General features: G+C 44.7%; 1 protein-coding gene and 1 pseudogene across 10 annotated transcripts in view; both read left to right on the forward strand.

Annotated features, from left to right (window-relative positions):
• The window catches only part of Chst15 (carbohydrate sulfotransferase 15), an 82,099-nt gene that overhangs the window by 47,772 nt on the left and 13,263 nt on the right, over window positions 1–21,064 (forward strand). For all 10 annotated transcript variants that reach the window (XM_004838760.4, XM_021253314.2, XM_087185188.1 and 7 more), the window contains 2 exons: window positions 844–990; window positions 4,204–4,360. In XM_004838760.4, coding sequence (XP_004838817.1) covers window positions 844–990; window positions 4,204–4,360 — 304 coding nt within the window. The remainder of the gene's footprint in view (window positions 1–843; window positions 991–4,203; window positions 4,361–21,064) is intronic.
• Window positions 4,371–21,060, forward strand: LOC147825717 (rRNA N(6)-adenosine-methyltransferase METTL5 pseudogene; annotated as a pseudogene).

Raw genomic sequence — 21,064 nt, forward strand, 5'->3', positions numbered from 1 at the left:
GGAAGCTGGTATTCAGTGTCACCTTGAACTTCCTGTTATTTTGACCATCTGGGGCAGGGGATTTAGCTCAGTGGTTCCGCTGCCTGCCCTGCAAACGTAAGGACCCAAGTTCGATCCCCGGTACCAAAAAAAAGAAGAAGTGTATTTTGACCATCTGTGTTGTCTTTCTACTATATAGTAACTTTGGTAGCTCTGGTTTGTCAGTGTGTTTTCAAAATGTTTACAAGTGAAATTTATCCATTTTTAAGGCAAAGGGCAAATTTAGCCTGTATGTGGCCAATGCCAGAGTCTGTGTTCACCCAGTTCCTCTTACTTTTCACACAAGTAAATGGTAGGTTGACCAAGGAGGTCTGGAGATAGAATACCAGGCAGATGCTGGTTGGGGGTCCCATGAAGAAAGGTCCCATGAAGTGGATTGAATGCTGTTCCTCTGACTGGAGGCCCTTTCTCATCTTTTCTTGTTTGATAACATGGTGTGCATCCTGTATTCCACTGCTGTCTGGCCACTTTACTGGTATATATTGTGACCAGCCCCAAACTTTAACCCTCCACGTAAACATGTTTCTAGCTCTTGAATAGGTGTGCCATCCTTTAAGCAGCCACTGCCCGCTAGCGTTGGTCTCCTCCACTCCTTGAAGTGTGCATGTGTTGAAAGAAGACAGCCGGTGAGCAGAGGCCCTGTCGCTATCCCACATGCCTCCTCCTGAAGCTTAACTGGCCTGAGCCTTTTGCTGCTATAGCTGGGCCCCTTGGGACTTTCCCTCCCTCTCTGGTCACTCCAGGAAGCTACCAACCTAGCAGTGGCAACTTTGTCTTCAAACTTCTGCTTCTTGCTTTCCGTAGGAATCGTCCGCCTGAGAGATGGGCTTCGAGACCGCTATCCTGTGGAAGATTACCTGGATCTCTTTGACTTGGCTGCACACCAAATCCATCAAGGACTGCAGGCCAGCTCTGCAAAGGAGCAGGGCAAGATGAATCAAATCATTATTGGTATGGTTTCCCTCAGGAGGGTCAACCAGCTCATACTGTGGGTTGTCCAGCTCTGCCTCACCTCAGAAGCATTTTCAGATGACTGCAGAGGATCACTGAGCCTCCACTTCCCTACCTGGCCACCACTCTGTCACCACTCTCACTCCTATTAAAATGCTCACATTACTTGTACTGTTACTATGGAACAGAAATGTTTGGTCAACTTTCTGATTACATGTAGACTCAAGAACAGCTGAAGTGGCTTTTAAAATAAGTTGCCATATCTTTATTTTTATTTAAACTAGGCAGACTTGACTTCCTTTCATAATCTGTTGATCTAAGCTTGGATGGAAGGTCCTAAATACAACTGATGAGTTGTTGATTTCATACTCAGGCTGTTGTAACCCCAGCCACTGTGACCAGGTCTACTCCTGAAGTATGCAGGGCTCCACATGGCACCTGGGACTCATTGCTGTTTAAAAGGCCTCACCCTCATCAGCCTAATATTTTTGGGCATTCTAAATGAGGCTGTTCGATTAATCATTTATTTTAAAAATTCACAAAAATGTTTTATTATGATATGTATTCATTCTTTTTACAGTTATATTTATTGTATATATTTAGCTGTACAAATGATGTTTTGACGTACATAGTGAAATGATTACTGTAGCAAAGCAAGTTAACATACTTATCTCTTCACGTAGGTTCCCATTCATCCCCTCCCCCCTTCAATGAGAAGAGCACCTGAAATCTGCTTTTTCAAAACATTATTAGCTGTGGTCATCATGCTGTGCATTAGAGCTCCAGTCTTGTTCATCCAATATAACTCTTTTTAGGGAAGTCAGCTTGGGACAAGGCATTTATCCACTGCTGCTTTCTGAAAGAGAGAAATTTAATCGTTCATTTTGCTTAAATTGGCTACCTGAGCCAGCGATCTATTTTTTATTTTCCTAGATCTATTATATTTTGATTCTTTAAATTAAATGAATCTCTAATTGAGCAGGGTGAATTGTAATCAACCACTTGAACAAGGATGTTTTCTTGGGACTCTCGTGGCTAAGGAGAGGCATATGTGCCTAAATCTGGACTGGTTTCTTTTTTTTTTTTCAACTCAAAAGTCAAGTCATTGGGAGGCAGTGAGATTTTACCCCATAACCTCAGTATGAAGTGTGTATGAGTTTTCCTATTTTGGGGATCCAAATACCCCACATAATAAACTTAATTAATATTTTGTTGTGACTGCCATACCATATGTTTCTGGGAATATGTCAGATTTTATGAAAGAGCTAAAAATACTCATCTTAGGACCAGGAAACAGAGACTTAGATAATGAATGGAAAAAAAGAGAGCTTTCATTTGGTTTTCTGATTTTAGTTACTGCTAGATTTTGAAAAGAAGAAGAAGAAATAAAAATACCACAGTGGTATTTACTTCAAGCAGGGTTTGGTGTGTGCAATGGTAGCTTTACCGTGTGATAGATGAGGCGGAGAGGCAGATGAAAAGCTGACTTCTGGTCTTGCCTGTGTCATAGCCAGCTCTGGGCCATGTGACAAGTCAGGCTTTCATCCTGAACTTGGTCAGCAGGCCTGTAAGATGGAAGTGTTAGGCCAGATCAGTTCCAGTCTTCTCCCAGCCCTGGAATATGATTTAGTTTTGCGCCTGCTCTTCCTTCCGATATCTTTGGCAAAGGCAGCAAGTTCTCATTGACTGGGGCCTGTGGATCAAAGTGGGCCTTCTTTCAGCAGTCTAGCAGTGAGAGACATGCAGGAACCTCAGGATTCAAGAGGCCAGGCTCCAAGGGGCTGGGACTTTGGGCATGTTGAAAAGTCCCTACATCTTCGCACATGGCACTGTGCCCTGTCCCTTCTTGGCAACTTCACATGGTAGCCGGTAGTTCTTGAATTGTTTGTCATCACCTTAGATTTTAAGGTCCAACAGGGGAGCATCTATGTCTGTCTAGTTTCTCTCCTCTGTCCCCAGTGCCAAGCACAGTGCAGGGCACAGATTAGATATCCCTTGAATGCTTCCTGGACAGATGAATGATGGAGATGAATAGATGGACAGACGGCCCTTGGTAAATGGACACATGCTTCTGTGGTTCTAGAACCAGTTTCTTTTTAAGATCTGACAGAATTTGTGCTAATTCAGTTTTAGATACTTCACTTGTCTTTTGTATTCCCTTTTCATTCTGAGTAGAATTTTCAAAGGATCTCTGATTGACTTGTCTTTTCTGTATCCTAGGGTATTATGTCTTTTAAAATATAAGAAAGAAAGGCTAGAACAGAAATTTTCATCTGATATGATTACACATCCAGCAGAAGAAATGGGGCCTTGCTAGCTTCTTGAATGATTATAATGTTCTTATCACTAACCAAAGAGACTTAATCTTTTAGTTCAGATTTTCCCTGAAAAAATGCCCTGGAGATTAATGTATAGTCCTATGCATGGTGTCCAGAAATTGTATCACTGATTGATTGATTTGCCATTCTTTCTAAATCTGTGAAGATAGTCCTAAAAAAAAAAAAATCAGTGAGTTGGCTCAATTTTAGAGACTCTGTGTGATTACAGTGCCTGTGTCTCAGCCTCACCTCTGTCCTCCATGGTATGTTTAACATTCTCATCCTTTGGCCATATGAACTGTGATAAAATGGGCCTGGGATCTGTTCTCACAGCCAGTACTGAGTGAAGACAGTGGACACATGGTCATGTAGCAGACAGACCTTGATGCTGAGGCCCCTGTGCTTCTGGCAAATCATCCTTTTCACTAGGATCTAGAATGCACCCCATGACTGTTCCTGTTCAAGGAAAGATGGATGCAAATTGCATTTGGTTTCCTAGTGAGGGTTCATTCCCCTAAACTACTCCTTTCTTCCTGATGCTTTTTGAAGGAAACTAGCACATTCTCAGTGGGCCCTTAAATATTGTGAAATTAAGGGGCTTTAAAGGGTTGTATTTTTGTTCACCCTGAAGACAGGATCTAGAGAGGAGGCATTCAGTGTTTCATGGATTCCTGGGTTTTCAGACAGAGGTTTGGGGTAGCAGCAGGGGTCACTGCAGCAGGGATAGGCAGCAGTTCTTGCTCTGGAGTCCTATCTGCCAGGGATGGTTGATGAGCTTGCCTGCCATAAATATTTAAGAGGAAGACATGGGAGCCAGACTTGGCCTCCAACACACAGTGGGAAGCTGCACCCTGTAGCTCAACAGCTGCTCATTTGCAGGAACTTCTATTTCCAGGGGAGGCCAGTGCTTCCACCATGTGGGATAACAATGCATGGACTTTCTTCTATGACAACAGCACAGACGGCGAGCCGCCATTCCTGACCCAGGACTTCATCCACGCCTTTCAGCCAGATGCCAAGCTGATCGTCATGCTCAGGGACCCTGTGGAGAGGTGAGCGATTTTTATTTTTGTGTTTGGGGTGAAAAGAAAAGGCACTTTGGAAAGCAGTGTTTCCTTCCCATCACAAACAAGAATTTGCCTCTATTTTTAAAAGAAATAAACAGGCTTAACTTCCAATGTCACTGTTATTGCTAATGTAAATATTATTCTGGGGGCAATCTCCCTTCCCTTTAAACAAATTGAAGACTGTTTCCTTAGCAATTCTGACCCTGGTCTGTGGGCCATGGCCTCTGGGAACTTTGACCTGGGGATGTGGAATGGTTTCTGGTGTTCTCAGGGCTTGGGGACACCCTTAAAATCGGAGATGTGGGACTTTTCCTATTGTCTAACTCCCAGAATTCCAAGTTTCCTGACTTGGTTGATGCCTGTTTTCCTTGTCAGTCGGGAATGTGCTCTCTCCAGCTTTCGTTGAGACCAAAAGGAAGAAATAAGCTAGACAATGCTGCTTTGCCTTTAAGATCTGGGGTTTCCCTGCCTGGATGAGGTGAAGCTAGTGTGATCCTGAACAGATAGGTGGGAGGTAGCCTGACCAGCTTGGGGCATTGCAGAAGCCACTGGCAATGCCTGTGTGAATCACAGAAGGCTGCTGGGCCTGTGATATTATTTAGTCCAGTGCCTCTAAAATACTACCATATCAGACATAAGTGGGCCTCCAGTCTGTCCAGCATCCTCTGAGACAGGATTTCCCACCCAAGATGGCCAGTGTAGGTCAGGACAGCTCAATTTTTCCTATTTTGAGTGCAAGCCCATCTTTGGGAAATATCCACAAGTTAGTCCCATTTCTTCTTTGTAGAGCCATTCAGTCCAAGTCTAATCCTTTCAAACTGGGAAAGCCTGTCAGATATTTAAGCACAGATATTTGTCTTATTTTCCTCCAGATTAACCATGTTTTGTTATTGGTTGAATTATGCCTCCTCCTCCAAAAGATATGCTAAAATCCTAATTCATATATGTGACTATGACCTTATTTGGATATTGGGTCTATGCAAGTACTATCCTACCTTAAGACACAAGGCACTATCCTCCCTTAAGAGTGTGCCATGTGAACAGATTGGAGTGATGTGACCACAAGCCAAGGGATGCCAAGGATTGCTGGCAACCAGGAGGAGCTACGAGATAGGCATGGAGTAGATTTTTCCCCCAGAAGCCTCAGAAGGTGCCAAGTGTGCCAAATTAGGATTTCAGGCTTCTGGCTACCTGAACAATGAAAGAATAATACATCCTTGTTGTTACATGCCCACGATGTGTGGCAGTTTGTTACAGTAGCATTAGGACACTCACCTGACTCTTTCCTCCAATATAGCACACCTTTCTGGCTCCAATTATAACAGTAGTTAGTTTGTTGTGGAGATGTTAGAATACATTGGAAAACTATAAAGGAACACTGTTTTCAAAAACACCTATAATCTCCCATCCAGGTAACTACTATTTATATTCTGGTGTATTTTCTTCCAGACTTCTTTTTTATGCAGATAAGTATAGTGTGGGTGAACACAGTCGGTGAATATACGGTCTTGTTTATTGCTTCTGTTGTTTAGAATTGTTGCTGTAAGGGACTCACTTGAAAGTCCACACTTGTGTTGACCTCTGCATCTTTCTGTGGAGGTCTCAGAATGGGTCCACCTCCTCTGAGTGTGACAGGTCAGAAAAGAGCTGGACTGTCCCTCCCTGAGCACATGGTAGCCCTCCTGGGGCCACGGCATTGGGCAGCTGCTGTGTGTGGTTCCTTTGGCTGTCTGCGTCTCCTAGCCTTAGGATCCCTGGAGATTGAACAGCCATGTCCTGCCTGTTAGTTCCTACCCTTTGGAGGCCAGAATTCAGCCCATGCCTCCTAGAGTGGGCTGGGCTCCCTGGGCCTGGAACAGCTGACCTAAGCCATTAGTGCTCTGTGTAGACATGGTTGCATAACCATGGCCTGGAGAGGGAACAGGCCAGCGAGGAAACCAACCCTCGACACCCACTGAGGTATTTTCACTTTCACAGCTGCGGCCCGCCCCCTCCCCACCAGCACCCGTCCAAGTTCACAAGATGGAACATTGCCTCAAGTGTGTGCTTTCTGCTCACCTCATGTTTTCCTGTCACTTCTTGGTTTCCAGTTCTGAGGAAGGTCAACCTGTGCCCAACTTCAGGGGCCAGAGGAGTGAAAGCAGCCGGCTTTGGTAGCTCTCTGGGCAGTGAGAATCAGTCTGGCTGGACTTGCTTCTGTGTGTAGAGCCCTTTTAGCCTTGGGGGGAATGGAGCTCACAGTTGTTTGAGGAGACTGGCAGGGCCATGGATAGCTGGAGGAGGGTGCCCTGAACTGGAGGAGCCAATGTCAGGGTGGGTTTTCAAAGATGAATAAGAGTGTGCCACATAAGCAAGGAAGAAGGTGGGCCACGAGGAAGGAGCATCTTGAGCAGAGGGACAATGGGTAAAGAGGCAAAGACTGTGTTTGTCTTTCTACTGGAGCATGGAGCTAGGCTCCCTGTGTCCTTTGATTCTTGGAGTCTGGGTCTGCCTCTGAGGACACAAACACTCTGGCGGTAAGCCTTTGAGTAGGGAGGACATTCATGCTGGTCAGGTTCAGGTGCTTGGCCAGGAGCAGAGCTCTCCCACCTCGCTTCTTTTACCCAGCCACATGCATCTGTCATCTTTTGGGAGGCTCCTGTCCTTACCTGGTTCCTCCCAAGAGCTGCTGTGTTTTCCTTCTTTTTTTCAAAAGAATAAATAAGATGAAGATTTCTTTCCTCTCTGGTCTTCAGGTTAACAGAAATAGTTCATCAGTTCAAACATTTATTGAGCCCCTGTCACATGCTGAGTACTGTGTGGGATGCTGAGTATTTGACTGGTGAGTGACCAAGGTGGCCCACTGCCTGCCCTCTGGGAGATGAGAAGTGGGCTTTGGCTTTGTCTTGACAAGTATGACAGTGCTAAGGAGCAGAGAGCAGGATGCAGGGCATCAGTGGGCATCAGGACATTCAGCCACTTTCTGTGGCTGTTGTATCAGTTACCTACTGCTGAGTAATAAGTTACTCTAAAAGGTAGCAGCTTAAAACAACACCAATATATCTCATAGTTTCTGGGGATCAGCAACCTGGGTGCCTCCTTGCTGGGTTCCTTACCTCAAGGTCACTCTCAAGGCCACAGTCAAGGTGTCATCTGGGGCTGGGATCTCTACATTCCTCACCTGGTGCTCAGGAAACTGGTGCCTGGCCTCACCACCCAGAGAAGAGTAACTTCTAGCTTGATGGTAGCTCCAGCAGCAGCAGGAGTACATTTATGTGCATATTTTCTCTATGAGTTACTGACAGCAGCAGCTGTTTTATCACTTCCTAAACATTTATAAAAATATGTAACAATAGAAATTTCTCCTTTTTCAACCCGTGACTCATGGCCTATCTGAAGTGGCTGGCTCCTTCTCCATCCTAGCCAGAAAAGATGATAAATATTTTGTGTTTAGGTCACCCTTAAAAAAACAAACAATCTGAGCCCAAGTCCCCATTAGTCTAACTGGCTCCTGGGCCTTCAGCCCACTTCAGTTATCCTATGACTTTGCACTTCTGCAAGTGGGAGTTTCCTTGGGCTGTTCAGTGCCAGCTGGAGGTTGAAATATTATTTCTAGTTTTATATTCACATTTAGCTTTTATTTCTATAATTGATCAAAGGTAGAGGGTTTGAGAATGTTAGAATTGGAAGCCAAGCCAAATCACTTTTAAATTTCCAGGGAAAGATGTAAACAGTTTTTTTCCACTGCAGAAAAACAGAGAAATAATGGAAAGAAATGGGTGGAATGGTTCATATGGCAAAAAGGCCAGCCAAGAATTCATGTTCCACGCTTTTCTCTTTAAGAGATTGTAACAATTTAGAAATAAAGCACTGCATTCCTATGCTAAATCGGCTCACTTAATTAAAAAGAAGCCACCAATTAGGAGCAGAATTTCTCTTCATTTAATCCCACTCTTAAATGGTAAAGACTGTTCTTCTCAGAGGCATCTCACATTAGCCTCCTGCCTGTCTTCATTTGTGACCTGGCTGATAGTTTGCTTCTTAACTGAAAGGCAGTTGTAGCCTTGTTCAATGTGAAAGAAAAATGGCTGGAAGGTGCTGTCTCTCTGACATCAGTGTATTCCTCTTCCATTCAAGGGATGTTTGGAGAGGGGTCATGCACCATCTGTGAAGGGTTTTACAGTTTCTACATTTTGCTTTTATTCTGCATGTAGTCTTAGTGCCATGCCCAGAAATAACCACTGCAGGAACTGTTGGTTTTCACATTTCATGATGATGGCTCTATAGGCTCTATGGAGATCTGAGCTTAGTTAAAAAGTAGAACTTGATTTTGACCCAAATCCCTTGAGCCTTTGAGCCTAGGAAGGGGTTTACTTTATCTACTTACATAAACTGATTTTTTAAACACCCTCTTGGACTGGTTAAATAATTAACTTACTCATGATGATTAGGAAGGGAAGGAGGCTTTTAATGAAATGCATCCATTTGTATGCAGTTGCTCATGGGGACACAGGGTAATGATGAGGCTGAACATTTGGACAGGAATCCAGGTCTCATTGATTTTCCTCTCTGCGCAGCGTGTGTGGTGGGCATGTGGGTGAGGAGTAGCTTCTGCTGCTGAGTGCATGTGGGGAGGTGTGCCAGGGCTGTGATGACAGAGAAAACTGCAGTGCCCAGTCAGGCTGCATTAGAGCCCCAGCTCGGTCGCTAGCTGGCTCTGTGACCTGGGGAAGTAACTTAACCTCCGTGTCTCACCTCCTTTTCAGTAAAGTGGGGGAGAGTCCTCCCTTAAGACTGTGAGAATGAAATGACTTCATATATGTAGCAATGTGTTGAAATTGTGGAGAATAAATATTATATACTTGTAGTTATTATTATAGTTAGATATCAATAGTAGCTAATAATAATAATAACCAAGCTGATCACTCACTATATATTTATCTAGCGCTTTTAATGTTTTGAGGCATTGTGTACAGAGGAGAGCAAAATCCATCCCATCTGCCCTCATGGAGCCTGTGTCTAGCGGAGGGTTAGGGATGGGCCTCAGTGAGGCCTGTGGCTTCAGTGGAGCTAAGTCACCTACCTAGTTAGTGGGTGGCCAGGCTGGGATTTGCTCCAGTGTGGATCTGACTGAAGCCAAGCATTTTACCCATATGTTGGGTTCATTCCCTGGGTACATACTCTGTGACCACCATTTATGTGCAGGGGGCTTCTGGGGAACACTTTTGGGAAAATCCTTGCGAGGGGTGTTGGGAGTGGAACAGACAGAGGGAAGTGTGGGGCTTTGATGTAGTTGGACTGAAGTTCACCCCTCAGGAGCTCTGGAGCTGGGATGCTTTTCAGAGTTGTCCCTGGGTGAAGCTTCTCTCATTGGGTGTGGACTCCTGGGAGCCTTTCCCTGGGTGAGGCAGGCCTTTTCAGCTTTGGGTAGCTCCTGAGTCAACTGGACTATGAGGCCTTGGCAGGATAATGTTCCAGTTCTGCACAGTTCTGGGAGCAATACGGATCCTGTAGAGGCACAGGCAGGTGAAGAGAGCCATGTTGTTTCTCTACCTAGCCTCTGATGCCCGAGCCTGACTTGCCTGGTCTGCTTAGCTCCCATCTGAGGGAATGGGAACCATCCCTAGGTTAGGAAGCAACACGGTGGACATGCCTGAATGTCCAGGCCTTGGGGTTGCCACAGACCTCTGGCTTGAGATGAAGTTCTCTTGCGGCACAGCCTGTGCTGAAAACCCTCCTCCCACAGCTCTGCCTTCCCAGGTCTAGAAGTGCAGAGTGAAGGCTGCTGATGTGTTCCTGTCGACAGAGAGCCTGACCTTGGTCCTTTCTCCATAGCCGATTTGCACAAGGGCTGAAAAGCAGGCTGTTCCCCACTACTGAGGGATTCATTACTAATGCAAACTTTCTCCAAGGGAAGCTGCAAGAGAACTTCCCTGTGGGTAGGAGATGGTGGGGAAGATGGCCACTGGGACAAGGGCCACAATTGACTCTCAGACTCCCCCGTCCCTCCTTCAGCTCTCTTTCTCCTTGGCTCTAAGGCTGGACGATTAAGAAAGACAGAGTGGTCTGGAGGAAGCTGTACCAGTCTTTATTTAAACTGCCGGTTGATTTCCTGGTGAATTCAGGCACTTTGCCTCCTGTTTGGGAGTTGTTGGCATACCTTCCCATGGGCCCTAGAGGTGGCTGAGGTGTCTTTAATAGGGCGGAACGGTCCAGCACTAGCGGCAGGGGGTTGGCTTTAGCCCACAGAGCTGGGCAGGAGAGCCTGTAGCAGCCAGGCCACAAGGACATCTGGGACCTTTGTGAGGGGTTCTCTGATGACCATTCAGGAGTGACCACCGGGTGAGGGACTGCGTCTTCCTCTTGGTGGGAGAAAAACCATCAAGCTGAAAACTCCCATGTGTTCAACACTGTTTCTTTTTGGGGATGTGTTTGCGAAGCCATTGGCAGTCTGTGCATTCCCAGAGGGACTGTTTGGGAAGGGCGGCTCCATGCAGGGTGTGGAGGCACATCCTGGTGAAAAGAGCCATGTTGTTTCTCTACCTGCAGAGGTGCAGAGCTGAAAGAGAGGTGATCCTTCAGGTCAGGATCTGGGGAATTGAGGGTGGACAACCAGGAGGGTTAAAAAGACTTGTACCCAAGGTTCTGTGGCCACTCAGTGAGGCCGGCTATGTCGAGGGAAAGCCCCTTGCCCAGGACCTAGGCCTAGCTTGGAAACCAAGGTTAACCTCAGTGCACCTTAGTTTTCTCCCTGTAAAGATTTCTGCCATCAGACACACTGCCAGTTGTGGGAGGTGCTTTGCAAACCATACTGGGTTGGAGATGCCAGGGATGGTTGGTGCCACCCTGAGAAGATGGACTTTTATTCTATAAACACTAGCTTAGCCCCCATATCCACCCCCGTGCACTAGAAAAACAGAGATGCACTCAGAATTCAACTTGTGTTTAAGGAACCTCAGATCTCATGGGAAAAACAAGACCTTTCTCCCTCCCCTGCCCAATGGCTCCAGTGAACAGGAAGTTTTGAGTTCATTTATACATGTTTTAGGCCCAAACATGGAAGCTCTTACCAGGTAGAAAATGAGCCTTTATCAATGTCACCTGTGTGTTCGGTTTAAGCTGACCTTAGAGATTTCTTCCAAGTAGGCTCTACCCCTAATCCTGCCTCATTGTGCCTTGTAATGAGATATTCAGCTCGTGATTCAGAGGACAAAAGGGTTCCTTCCTAACTATGTGAAATAGCTCGTTTTTCCTTGTAAGAAAAAAAAAAACTATATAATCATTATTGATGACCCCGTATCGGAGGTTGGGAAATTATTGATCAGTAATTTAAATTTGGATGCTGGCAAATGGCGAATAATGAGGTCAGGTGCTCTGGGTTTCATTTTTGTTACCACTTTCATTATGACCTCCATGTAGCTGCAGAACTATGAGATGGAGGTGGGGGTGTGTTGGAGGACATGCGTGTATCCACCTGTCAAAGGCTTTTAGGTAGGAAATGTGGTCATTCGTGTGTGTGTCATTGAGAAATCGGAGGGCGGGCACTCAAGGAGCACATGGAAGAGGCCATAGCTGTGGTGCACTAGTTGGGAGGGGTCAGGGCACCCAGCCATCTACTACTCCGGCATCTGTTGCAGATCCTTTCTCAGAGTGTGGCTCTGAGAAGTCTGGTGCTTGGAGCAGTAATTGCAGGAAATGTCCCAGCTCAGGACCACTAAGAAGCTACATTATTCTGAGTTGAACCCGAGACTGAAGCTTGTACTTCTCTGTGGTTTCTGGTTGAATCTTAGTAACTTCTGATGTGGGCCTGTCTAGGGACTGGCCTATTACAACCAATAGACACTTAGGGTGGAATGGCTGTGGAACTTTGTGTATATCCTAGAAACTACTGGGTTGTTCACTGTAGAGGGGTGAATTTTATGGTGTGTGCGTTATGTCATATTATTAAAGTATTATGAACAGAAATACTACAAGAAGAGGAAGAATCAACTACAGGAGAGGCTTCACCAAACTAGTGACCTTGGAACTAGAACTTGCAGACTTCCCTCATACAGGGAAGGACAATGAAGAAGGAAATTATCACTTAGGAGCTAAAACTGCTAAAATCTAAGTAGCTGGTGCAATAGCCAGTGAACTTTATCCTACCCAAGTGATAAAAGATCACACTGTGTGTTCCTATATGATAATTACATCAACATTTATTTATTATTGCTGTCATTATCATCATCATCATCATTATTATTGCTGTCATATTATTGTATGTCCAGCATGATGTTCCATAAACACATTGCTTTTCTTCAGTGACATTCCTAGTATTCATCCCTAATGTTTGTTTGCTGCTTTGTTACCCATTGTAATTGTTTATCAGTCTCCCTGGACTTTTTAAGTAGTTCTGTAGCAAACTTGACTTGTGCTTCTAAATCACTGTGTACCAAAACCAGTAGAAACATTAAAACAAACAAAACCCACCATTGGCTGAAATAGCACTGCAGAGTAGTGAGCCACTGATTTGTTTCCCTTCCTAAACCATGGTGGGAGGGGCCACATTCTGTGATTGGGGTCCAGCAGACTGGGTTTGTTCCTAGGTTGCATGACCTTGAGCAAGCTCCTGAACCATTGTAAATGTCAGTGGCTTCCATGAGATGGGGCAGTGAATATCTCATGGGGTGGGTGTAAAGACTAAACAAGAACATGTGTGCAGTGTTCACCCAAGGGCCTGGGGCCAACTCCTCAGTAATCGCTGAGATCCATATCAGTCTGAGGCAATTGCAGGCCCTAAACCTGGAGGGTGCTTGCAAGTTGCCTGGCCACAGCCTGCTAGCTGCTCCTGCTTTGTTGTATTTATTTTTGTGCAGCGTTGGGTGGGACTCAGGGACTTATGCGTGCTAGGCAAGGATCTACTCTTGACCACCCCCCACCCCCCAGTCCCTTGCTCCTGCTTTAATAGCCATCAGTATGATGATCTGCATTCACATCCACTCCCATTGCCTGAGAGTGGTACCCTTTTAATGTCACTGAGTCAGTTCAGCAGAGGCCTTGGGTACTCAAGTGCATTTTATGGGGTGGGGCCTTGGACCTCACTGCAGGCCACTCCTTTTTGCCCATGGGAAAAGAAAAGGTCACTTGCAGAAGGATTCTTCCTCTTCCCCAAACACACACTGCCCACCCTGAGGCCCCAGGGCCGGTGCACTCCACGGGAAGGGGGCTGAGCTACCCTGAGGTGTAGGGCTCCACCAGCAGCCTTCTAAAATAACCGAAGCACAGAAGGCCTGGAATGTATTTGGGCTTATATTTGGAATTGCCCTTGGAAACAGTCCTGGCCAAATGTAACACCCATCTGTTCAGGATGGTTTGGAGTAAGAAAATGAGGTGGTGCAGCAGGAGGGGCCTGGCAGCACTGAAATTCAAGACTGGGGAACATCAGGCCCCCTAGCCCTTACTCTGCCCTGGAGCCCTTGTCCTCTTCAGCCAAGGCTGTTCCTGTCACTGGGGTTACTTCCCTGACTAGAGAATGTTTCCCTGTCATGAAACTGGTCTTTCAGTTGGTCTTTCTTCCTGAGCCTTCCACCCACTGGTCAGTTCTTCAGGACTGCTTCCTGAGTCTGCTGAGACCCTTCCAGAGGTCTCTTTCCTGCTGAGTCTACTCATCCAAGGAGATCCGCATCTGCCCATCACCATTTGGCACCCAAACCTGAAGGCAAATGTCCTTTGGGGTCCAAGCATGCTTGCTCTTCTTCATGCTTCACTTTGCTCTGCTTTCCAGTGGTCTCAGTGCTGTCTGTGTTAATACATCCTGAGGGTGCATTGGTCTCCTTGCAGTTCTGTGACGATTCAGTATGCACTCATGTCAGCTAAACCTCTTATGTATTTTTCATGTTCATCTCCTTTCCCTGTTTCATCACTGCAGTTGATTTTAAAGACTAAAATGTGGATGGGGTAGGTCTTTTTACATTACAACGTGTTACCTGTGTATGCTTGCTCCCACTTGCAGCCCTTTAAATACTTATTCTTGGTGCATTTGCTGACTATTCAGCATTTTCTTTCTTTTTACTTAAATTCTTTTATTGGTACATTTCAGGTATACAACACATTTACATTTCTTACTTGTACCTTTACATGATGCATCTTGGTTCTTATTTTTTCCCCATTCCTAGCCCTCACTTCACCCCCTCCACCCTTCCCTATTTACAAAGACTTTGTTTCCATTTTTTCCATTTCTCATCATTTTTCCTTTCCCTGCTTTCCTTTCCCCTGCCCCTCCCACTACCCCTACCCCTTTGGACCTTTTCTTCCTATTTCACATTATCAATTATTCATTCTAATCATTGGTACATTTTAGCTGTACAGTATAATGACATTCATCATTGGAAATTTGCACCTTTACATAGTCTCTCTTGGTTCTTATTTTTCACCCTTGCCCAGCCCTCCCTTCAACCCCTCCATTCCTCCCTATTTACAAAGATTTTGTTGCCATTTTTCCATTTTCTCATATTAATTCCATTCCCTTCTTTCCTTTCCCCTACCCCTCCCACTTCCCCTTCCCTTTTGCCTCTTTTCTTCCTATTTCACATTATCTATTATACCTTTCAGTTCTTATTTACACTTTCCGTTTCTCACACTAGAGAAACTATTCAGTATTTATACATGTATGGCCTATTTATTTCACTTAAGTGTCCTATTTATTTCACTTAAGAGTATTGCCTCAGTGTGCATCCACTTAGCTTTAAATGTCTCTAATTTCTCATTTTTTATGGATGAGTAGTACTCCATTTTATTAAAAAAAACACATTTTCTTTATCCAGTCTCCACTTGATGGGCATTTGGGCTGCTTCCAAGTTTTAGCTATTACAAATTGTGCTGCTATGAACATGGGTGTACATATATCGCTCTGATATGATTCTTTTAATTCTTTGGGGAAGATTCCCAGCAGGGGAATAGCTGGGTCAAATGGGACCTCTAGTCCTCGTTCTTTTAGGTATCTCCATACTGATTTCCACAGTGCTTGCACCAGTCTACACTCCCACCAGCAGTGGAGCAGGGTTCCTCTTTCCCCACAGCCTCGCCAGCATTTGTTATTGGTTGATTTCATGATAGCAGCCATTCTTTCTGGGGTGAGGTGGAATCTCAGCGTTGTTTTCATTTACATCTCTCGAATGACCAGTGATGTTCTGAATGTCATTAATCCTTCCAAGTGGCTTTCATTCATCCAGGATCATTAACTGATTCCTTTTCCCAGAGAGTAGTAGTGGGGACCGCATTGCCTATTGAAGGCATTCTGATGGCACTTTATCCTCATCTGTTGGGGAGACCGAGAAGTGCTCCCCAGAAGGAAGGTCACTGTCTTGCTTTTGCCTTCCTTCTTGTTGCCTCCTGGGGAATCTGGCCATAGGACTATGTATGGTCTTGGGGCCACTGTTCCGGGGGCCTCAGAATGGGAGACCGCTGTTGACTATAACAATGCCCATCTCCCTTGGAATTTGGGTTTAGTCTTTGTATTCATTTCCTAGTGCTGTTCTAATAAGTTACCCCAAACCTGGAGGCTTAAACCAACAGAAATTGATTGTCTTACAGAAGCCTAAAAATCACGGTGTCTGCAGCATTGTCCCCCCAGTGGCTCTGGGAGACAATCAGCCCTGTGCCAGACTCAGCTTTTGGTGCCTTCCAGCAGTCCTTGGAGTTCTTGGCTTGTAGCTGCATCAGTCCAATCTCTGTCTCTGTCTTCAGATCACAACATATCACATTCTGCGCCTTCTTCTCTCCTCTCCTTCATAAGAACACTGATCATCAGATTTAGGACTCATCCTAAATCCAGATGTTCTCATCTGAAGATCCTCAACTTAACAGCACCCTCAAAGACCCTGTTTCCAATTAAGATCACATTTCACTGGCAGCCAGGATTAGAACTTGGACATATCACTTGTCGTCGGCTGTTTAATACAGACAGGAGGTGGTGGCCATATGTTAAGATGAATGAAGTCTCTGCTCAGATGTTTGTTGACAAAGCAGGATGTTAAGGACCTCTAGCATGGAGTCTAGTGGTGGGGGTCCAGATAATTCTGAAGCCCACCTGATCGATCTGTGGGCAGAGTCAACATGAAGTTGTCTAAGGGGCCATAGAAGTCTCCTGTCACCCTGTTGAAGAAGTGGGCTGGCCTTCTACCAACTGGTCAGGACTTCAGGACTGCAGAAGGGGTCTGCTTTCTGCTGAGTCTTTGCTCATCCAAGAAGATCCACATCTCCCCCCTCACCATTTGGCAACTAACACCGAAGGCTCAAGGAAGTGGGTTGTGACTCACAGAAGTGGGTTGTGTGTTCACCTCAATGCACTGCAAATGGATGGAAATTCACAGTCTCACCTGGGTGGGGTGCTTTTGCCTGATTGGAATGCTGGACATGTCCCAGTTTTCCCCCTGGGATTACTCCTTGACCTCTGAAGAATTGTGTGGAATTGTAGACTTTTTCGTGATGTTAAAATTTTTTATTTTAATGTAATAAAGTAAATATTAATAAAGAAAATATAATAAGTACTCTTCCATAAAAAATAAAATTTTATAACAATAATTAGAGACTAGCAATAGTTAATGTACTGTGTATCATGATTTTAAAAGAATGGCCGACAGCCTGTTTTAGTAGTGGTCTCCAGGGGTGTAGGTTCGCTGAATGAGGGACTGTACCCCTCCACGCACCGTCACGGTCTCCCACGGGCCTGAGGCCAGTGTGGGACACCTCGGTGGTGTGACAAGGCTGTCTGTGCATCCCCGCCTCTCTTGTCCTGTCCCCAGGCAGTGGCACTGAAAAGGGGCTTAGCATGACGAGTGGGAGTAGCAAGAAAAGATCTGGTTAGATTTCTGTGCACATCGAATGAAGTTAAGCCCTGTGAGTGAGCACATAGCAAAAAAAGAAAGAAAATGAAGTTAAAGTTTAGAGAACCAAAGAGTCACCTTCAACAAGTGGATGGCAAGCTCCGTCTAGAACAGTATCCAACCCGGCTGCTCATTGCAGCTTGTATGCTCTATACAATCCATAACACATACGATGACATTGAAAATAAAGTGGTTGCAGATCGAGGATGTGGTTGTGGAATGCTTAGCATTGGAACTGCAAAGTTAGCAGCAGGGATGTGTGTTGGATTCGACATAGATGAAGATGCACTGGAAATATTTAATAGGAATGTGGAAGAGTTTGAATTAACAAATGTTGATATGATTTAGTATGATGTGTGTTCATTATCTAACAGAATGCCCAAGTGATTTGGCACAGTGATTATGAATCCTCTCTTTGGGACCAAAAATAATAAAGCATGTTCGGAAAAAAGCTGCAGAATGGAAAATCAAGATAGATATTATTACAGAGCTTCGATATGACCTGCCAGGATTATGTAACTTTCATAAAAAGAAATCAGTGGACATTGAAGTGGACCTAATTCGTTTTTCTTTTTAAAAGCCTCCAAAGACAAAAAGCAGCCTAAAATCTAAGATGAATAAAAAAAAAAATTGGTTACTAAAAAAAAAAAAAATGGCCAAAATGTTACTCAGAGTACAAGTCATACACAATAAGACTCTCTCTTACAAAGAAGAAGCAAACAAAAGGACAAAACTTTCTTTGCAATGAACAAAAAGAAACATAGTATAAATGAAACAAATTGGCATATATCTTAAACTATTTTTGAAACAATGGAATAGATAATTTGGAGATTTGAACTTCTTCCTACTTCTTGTTTATCTTCTATTTTGCTCTTTACCATAAAGTTATTTTGCATCTAAAATCAAGGCAGGCTTCAGTACTCTTGTTTTATTTATAAGCCAAATGTCCACAAGAAATGTTATACCATAAGGGGAAAAAAATCTCAGTACAATGGGTTTTACAAAGGAATTTATGTGCTAGAAATCTAATTCCATTGAATGATTTGGATAGTTCTGTGGGTGTCCTTAGTAAGAACTCCGGGCTTGGGCTTATTAAATGTAGCCTTCATCAACAGTTTCAGAAGCATTGATTAATTTCCTCTGACATAGTTGGTTTGGGCCATGTTGTTGCTAGGACTGATAGGAAATATGTGAGCTGGGAAGAACACCCATCGGACATTGCCACATGAGAACCCTTGGCTCATGCAGCTGAGCCACACGCTGACGTCCATGCAAATCTGACAGGCGTTTATCAGTCAGCCTTTAGGTCCTGTTATGGGTGGCCTGTAGTGATAGCCCGCAGTGGTATGTTTCAGTCTTGGTGCATGTTCTTTGAAGAAAGAAAATAGCACAGCTGAGGTTGGGGCTCCAGTAGTTGACTGATAACACAGGGGATATACTCATATGTGTCCAGTTTTCTTTCTTGTCACTTAGCATTTTAATGACTCATCTTAAGGCAAGTCCTTTTGGAGAGTTTGACTGACCAGGGTGAAATCAACAAGACAATCTGTTCTGGCATATGTGTGGATTCAGACAACCTGTGGACCCCTCCCAAAAGATATTAAGATGTCTAAGAGGCAACCTTTGGCCAAGGATGAATTCTCGAGGGCCTTGCAGAAGTACTCTGTGGGGTGGTGCTCCAGAGATAAGATCTGCTTTGATCCCTAAGAAAGGACATGTGAGGAATTACGATGTAACTAACTAGAGACAAGGGTATTGGAGGAGGGACCCTGCTGCTCACTGGGCAAGGAGACCACAACTTCTACAGAGGTGTGTGTGGCTGAGTCCCAGGTGGAAACACCTGGTGTGATTGTCAGTGCAGATATACAACACCAGATCTGTGGTGTGTAATGACAGTCAGAATTGTTTTCACTTGGAAAAGGAAAACAGGTTGGAGATGTTAGGGGAATAAGAGATATGGAGCTGAGCAGAGAGCATGTCTACTTAGAGCCATGGGGTCACATCTGGCATCAGCCTGGCTTCACCCTGGCAGGAAGTGCAGCTGGGGCTTGTCTAAGTGGGTGAAGGGCACTGGTGGAACTGTGACGGTATGAGGAGGTGTATCAAGAAGAAAGAAGGATGGGCTGGGGATTTAGCTCAGTGGTTCTGCCACCTGCCTCACAAGCAGAAGGACCCAAGTTCAATCCCCTGTACCGAAAAAAAAAAAAAAAGAAGAAGAAAGAAGAAAGAAGGAAGAAATATCTGGAATAAACAATAACCAAGGGGGATTCATGAAGCTAAAAACAGGAAATTCTTAGCTTCTCTGCAAGCAGAAATGGAGGAGAAGAAAAGAGGAGAAGACTCACAGCTCAGAAGCTCTGTTAATAAAAAATCATCCTGACATTTGCTAAAATGAAAAAGCAGACATTATTCAGGGCTATTGCAATAGGAATAGGGATTGTTATGATGGGAATAGAGGAGAGAGATTGGGCTCAACTCAAAACGTATGAAAAAAAATGGATTTTATATCCAGATGCTGGGTGAGGGACTGGTGGGTGGAAAACAACTGAGGGGAAACTTCCAGGAAAAGGGAGATTCTAGCTATGCCCTATAGGATCTATACCCCATAGCCCTGTAGCATTCTGGCTGAAGATAGCCAGACATGTGGACCGGGAGAACCAATCATATCAGAGGGTGATTAGAGCCGGATGATGGGGAATTCTGACTAAAGCAGCTTAGCAGTGTCTGAAAACAGTCAACAGATTTTGTTTCAGGATTGAATTGGCTTTTATGAATGTGATTCATGAACTGGATGGCATTTTACTCTTGCAATAGAAAGGTGTCCCGATGAGCTGAGCAGACTGGGTGGACAGTATAGGCAGAAGACTGTGGAAGCAGAAAACGTGAAGTAGATTAGTTGTTTCAGTTGCTTCTTCGGTACTGGTTAAAGCAGAGGAGACTTCCTTATCATGCTGGCCCGGGTTGACTGGGCCCCCTTTGATTGGTTGGTGCGCCTTCTATGTCATGGTAAACCAACCTTTCTGAATTCACTTTGACTATCAGGCACCTAGGGGAGTGACTCAGTGCTGATTTGATCTGGACTATTGGCCCCAGTCTAAGAAAGCTCAGCCCCAAACATTGACCTCTCACATGTTTTCTTTAGCAACAGGATTCTTGCTGAAACAGGGTGGTTCAAAGCCAACTTTGGTCATAGAAGACCATCAGCTTCTATGGGAAACATGGTTACATGCACATGAGTGTGTTTGTGTGCACAGGTCCGAGCCCTTGGGGTAACACAGTTGGCTGCAGTTGTTTGATGCATACATGTGGGTGCTTTGACCTTGGGTAACAGAACAGGTCCCTAGGAGTCTAGACAGATACATTTAATACTTTTTAAAAATGTTAGGAATGTCTGTGGGAAGAGCCAGGAGTTTCAATAGGGATTGTAATACTGCGAGAGTGACAGACAGTCTGTGTTTGATCCCTCCAAGAGGAGAGAGGAAGGGAACGTGTACAAAATTTTTGTGGCTTCTCTGCTATTGTATGATTGTTGTGATTTAATGTAGAAACAGAGCCTCAAAGGGAGGTAACTATAAAGAATTAAAAATAAATAAACAAAAACCAAGCCCACTGGATGACTGCTGTTGAGAGCAGTGTAGACATGTCTAAGCGGGAAGGTTGGGTGTTGTGTGAGGAACAGCAGCAAGAAGGGAAGCAGGTAGGGGCCTTGTCTGCAAGGGAAGGAGAGGAATGGTTGTGTTTTAATGAACAAAATGAGATAATGTAATTGCACATTGATTTTCATTGTCACCCAAAGGACGAGATTTCACATGGGTAGATGGTAAAATTATCCATTTATTTTTTTCAC

Source organism: Heterocephalus glaber, unplaced genomic scaffold (genome assembly GCF_053883595.1).
Source record: "Heterocephalus glaber isolate CG9 unplaced genomic scaffold, H.glaber_assembly_v1.0 deba00001497, whole genome shotgun sequence".
Taxonomy (NCBI): Eukaryota; Metazoa; Chordata; class Mammalia; order Rodentia; family Bathyergidae; genus Heterocephalus; species Heterocephalus glaber.